Source organism: Alligator sinensis, unplaced genomic scaffold, assembly GCF_000455745.1.
Source record: "Alligator sinensis unplaced genomic scaffold, ASM45574v1 scaffold702_1, whole genome shotgun sequence".
NCBI classification, from domain to species: Eukaryota; Metazoa; Chordata; order Crocodylia; family Alligatoridae; genus Alligator; species Alligator sinensis.
In genome coordinates, this window is record NW_005842567.1 from 1,055,765 (window position 1) to 1,060,645 (window position 4,881).

General features: G+C 47.9%; 1 protein-coding gene across 2 annotated transcripts in view; it reads right to left on the reverse strand.

Moving 5' to 3' along the window:
* Positions 1 to 4,131, reverse strand: part of LOC102387373 (serine-protein kinase ATM) — a 57,562-nt gene extending 53,431 nt beyond the window's left edge. Inside the window, exons 1-2 of one of the 2 annotated variants that reach the window (XM_025214106.1) lie at positions 3,982 to 4,131; positions 1,984 to 2,157 (exon numbers count right to left, since the gene is read on the reverse strand). In XM_025214106.1, the coding sequence (XP_025069891.1) occupies positions 1,984 to 2,157; positions 3,982 to 3,993 (186 nt within the window). In that variant the 5' untranslated portion in view covers positions 3,994 to 4,131. Of the gene's footprint in view, positions 1 to 1,983; positions 2,158 to 3,950 lie in introns of both variants that reach the window. The other variant, XM_025214107.1, reaches the window with a different exon arrangement.
* Between the last annotated feature and the right edge of the window lie 750 nt (positions 4,132 to 4,881).

Below are 4,881 nucleotides of genomic sequence, written 5' to 3' on the forward strand. Positions count from 1 at the left end.
AACGACCGCTTGTAACCCAGCCGCTTGTTGCCCCACACAGCGATCAGCGCGTTGGTCTCAGCCGGTGTCCACAACATGCCCCAGCAGGTGGTGGCAACGCCCCTGGGCAAGAAGGAGATGGAGGGCAAGGCCCCGCCGTGGCCCCCCAGCCCGCCTGCACCGGCTCCCGCAGCAGCAGCACAGCCCGGCCCACCCATGCTCAGCAGGGAGGCGCCGCTGGGCGTGAAGGGGTCTGCATAGCCCACACCCTTGTATAGCCCGCACCCATCTGTTTTGAATGTAAAAACTTGTATAACCTGCAGACTATATACGAGAAGATATGGTAATTTTTGAGCTATTATGCAGTCACCTCTATATACACACTATGTAAGCACACGTAAATCAGGACAAAAATATTTTTTTAAATAAAATTAAAATATGTTATAGTAGATGTTTGATTTTTAGCATATGATTTGGTTTTCTTCTGGTTCTAAGATGGCAATCCCCCTCCCAAAAGGAGTACTTCTGGGGGCAAGGCGAGGGACTTCTAGTGGCAATGTTCAGGGATTAGGGGGCAGGACTTCCAGTCCCAAGACTGGAACCAGGGGATGGAGCACCTGTCAAGGGGCAGGGCTACCCTTGCGGCCCCTGACAGCTCATCAAAACTCATTAACTAGACGTCCAGCTGCAATAATTGCCCACCCCGATATAGATTATCTTGATTTATGTAAAGAGGAACGAAAACTTTAATTGCAGCTGATACTATCTGCCCACTTTTCTGAATTCTGTAGAGCAGTGGTTGTCAACCAGGGGTATGCACACCCCTAGGGGTATTTAAAAGAGTCGTAGGGGGTACACAGAACTCCGCGTGCATGCTCGCAGATGCAGTGTACCACTCAGGCGGCCAGGAGCACAGCCTGGTCTGGCTGGCAAGTTGTTGTGGGGGGAGGGAGTGGGGCAGGGGCTGCCCAGCCAGGGCAAGGGACTGAGCTGTGTGGGGGGTGGCTCCTGCTGCTACACGCACCCCAAGAGGGCATGGAGGGCTTGTGCCCCCAGACCTGCACGCGGGGCGGGGCCATGTGGGCTGGGGCCAGGCTGTTCCCGGCAGGGGTATTGGGCTGGGCTGCTCTGGGAAGTGTGATTAGGGGTGGCTAGAGCAAATTCTGGGGTGGCTATAGCCCCTCCCAGCACCACCTCTGCCTGGCCCGAGCGCAGCCCCCACCGGGAACAGCCCAGCATAGCTCCAGCCTCAGCCCGCCCGCACCCCACGCACAGATCCACGGTGACGCACCCCCCATGACCTCCTGGGGTGTGTGCAGTGGCGGGAGCTGCCCCCTCCCTCCCCGTCCGGATAAGCCACTCACGGCTCTGTCCTGCACTCCACCCTGGCTGGGCAGTGCCTACCCTTGCTCCAGCCCCACTCCTTTCCTCACCATGGGGGCCTACAGGAGCAGGGCTACAGGGGGGACTGCAGCCACCCCAGAATTCGCTGTAGCCCCCCCCAACCCAAGTGTTGCCACCACCTGCCCCAAGCGCAGCCTGGCACAACCCCCTGCTGGCAAGACCCCAGCACCCCAGCCTGCAGTGGCAACCCACCCACCCCTTGTGTGCAGGTCTGGGGGCACACCAGCTCCATGCCCTCCCATGGTGTGCACAGCAGCAGGAGCCGCCCCCTCCCCCAAGACAAGCTGCTCACGGCTCTGTCCCACACCCTGTCCCTCCCCAGCAGAAGCACCTGCCCCTGCCCCACTCCCTCCCTCACCATGGGTCCTCAATCTGCATGCCCCCCTCCCCCCCCCTTAAAAACAAGAAAAATAAAGGAGTACATGAGCTGGAACTTTAAGACAGAAGGGGTCACTTGTTAAAAAAGGCTGAAACCCCCTGCTGTAGAGTAACCACCCTAGTTCTTTACTGAGAGAAGAATTTTTCCAATATCAACATCTTTGCTTTACTTTCATAGCCTAAATGTATAGCCTAAATGAACTTTTCCCATATATTACTTGCCTTTTTAATGAGCTGAGCTTCTAATCCATTCTCTTTTACAGACTGGCAAATAGCAAACAAAGCCTGCTTTTCACACACAGGACTGCAGCATAAAACCATAGTTATCAGCGTCAACAGAACAGCTTTTCTATTACATTCCTTGTCCAGAAGATCATCATCATCATTTGCCTGTGCCTTCATAATAATGAAAAATAGTTAAAAATGTTAAACAAGAACAAATATCTGTACTGATACATGAGCTTAAACTATTTAAAGTAAAAAAACCCTTTATATCAGGGTATTGGGGTTAGCTTGCTGAGCTTCTGAGATGCAGGTGGGAAAGGGAATGGACCTTTTAGCAATCCAACTGCAACCTTGTTGCTTACTGAGGCAGTGATAGCCAATCCATCCTCTCTGCATTTGTAAGGCTAGTGATTATGATAAGAAGACCATGAGGGTGGTAATAAATAAAATGTGAATAAATCTTCCAGAAAAGTAAGAAGTCATAAAGACAGAGGAAAGAAAAAGGACAAAATGAAAGATACTATTATGAGAGAAAAATGGAATTGCAGGCATCCTATAGTATGAATGCAGTTTTTCCTTTTCTTTAGTTATCTACCAAACGTGACATTTTATAAAAGCAAAGGTGGGGCTTTCCAAAGTTCTCACTGACAATACTGAAAATACTATTTTCCTTATTAAAATGTAAGCCTTTCGATTTTATATTGCACAAAATGCAGCATTCATGGGCACACTCCCTAGGGACTGGGAAAATAGAGTGGGAAAAATATCCTTTCTACTTATATCTTTTCTCTCTTAAAAAGAGCTGTAGGAATTATATACATTATATTGCAGTTATACCTATGATAGGTTAGTACCTGCAACACAGGCTGCCAATCCACAGAGTACTTCAACTCTAATTCATAGAAACTTCCTTTGGAGATGAAAGAATATTTTAGGGTCACTGTTTTTTGGTTTCTAATCTACACAACAAGGATGCCAATTAATATAATTTGTGAAGGTAGACTCTGAGGTGCCTCACAGGGCCCCTTCACCTCAGTGAAGGTGACAGTTTGCAAATTAACCAGGGCTGTACAGACCCTCAACAAACAGCAGAGGAACATATGCTTAATTTGGAAACTTGTTATAAATTAAGTGGATTGTGAACCACTCAGACAGAAATGATCTAGGTTCTAACTTTATTGCATAGTACTATCCACAAAGGAAGCAGAGAGAAAGATTTGTACACGCTTATTATGTGCATTATCCATAAAAATCAACATGTGAGAGTTAAAAGGAAGCTTTAAAATACCCCATATACGAGTCTAATAGCATGGGCATTAACATGCACGCAAATATTTAGACTGCAAATTCACTGGGACAGGGACTACCTAGTACTGTGTGGGTGCATTTACACATGCAATTAATGCAACTGAATAATCTCTGGCACAATCTGAGCTAGAGTAAACTAATCCCAACATCACCATCGACATGTGAATTAAGAGCAGTAATTTACTCCACCATCAGGTAGTACTTGTGTCTGATAGCACTGTCTGATGGCACACTAAATTAGTTGACACCAGCCTAATTACCGTGCATATGCAGACAGTGGCACTATACTGGGCAGCAAATTAGTTTACTGTGCAGTAAAGCACGCTTGTAGACATGCCTTGTGTTTATAAACTGTTTGGCACAATGGGGCCTCATTGTTTGGCCCTTAAGTAGTAAACCTAGATAACTATACTAGCAAGTATTCATAGGAAGAACAGTATGGAAAATAGCAGCATTAGGTTAAACATTATAGCATGGCCAAGAGAACAACTGGGGAGGTGCATAAGAATTTTTTTTTTTTTGCTACCCAATTCATTACCCCAGAGCACATGTAGTCCTTAAAGAATGACTATTTCTTTAGGGAATGACTATTTCTTTCTTTATGCCAATCAGCATATTGGCATTAATGAGTATTTAATCATATGGCTCTTATTTACCCATAGCTAGTGATTAGATATTAATTAGTACCAGATCTCTCATTCCTTCTTGCACTCTGAGGTATACATTCTCAAAAGCCTTCTGCTGAAGCTTCAATGGAAGAGGTTTCAATAATCCAGACAAATCTCTCTGCTTCACATCTTGGAACAAACTTAAAAACAGGGGTCGTTATTTAGCATAACAATTAACCTACAGAATTATTGTATATTTTACAAGATAAATGATGAGATTCCTTTGCTTTGAAAGAAAGAGAGCAGCCCTCTGGAGTCCCATTTCTTCCCTCAAAGGCCTTGTATTGCAGCAACCCTCTCTCCCTCCCTCCAGATGGCAATAAAAACATCTGCTAGAGGAAGAAGGTAGAATTGATTATTCCTGCTCAGTCCTTGCCAGCCAAATGCAAATGAAACATATTCTGATTCCCTGTCACTTGCAGCTCATTTGCCTCACGGAATAATGTCAAGATAAATTTATCAACTACTTAGGAAGAGTTTCTCAGAAGTTCACTTTTTATAGGAACACTTATGCGGAAGCTGCTCGTCCAGTGGGTCCCACCGCTGCTTCTGCCGCTCGTCCAGGAGGCCACAGGGAGTGACGTGCCCACGGATCTGCGTGGGGCAGGAAGAGCCCCGTGCAGCCCAGGCCCCAGCCCACCATGCCCCATGCAGACCTGGGGGCACACCCCTCCACCCGCCATGCACTCCTGGAGCAGCAGGGGGACATGCTGGATGAGCGCTGGACCAGCGGTTCCCGGACCAGCAGCGTGCCGGCCCCCACACGAGCTACGGCTCTACTCCGTGCCCACCCTACCCCAGCTAGGCAGCGCTTGCCCCAGCCCCTGCCAGGCTGTGCTCCTTGCTACTGGGCTGTGATCCTCTCCTAGCTGCCGGTCTGTGCTCTTCGCTGCCTATGTGCTGTGCTGCAGCTGCACGC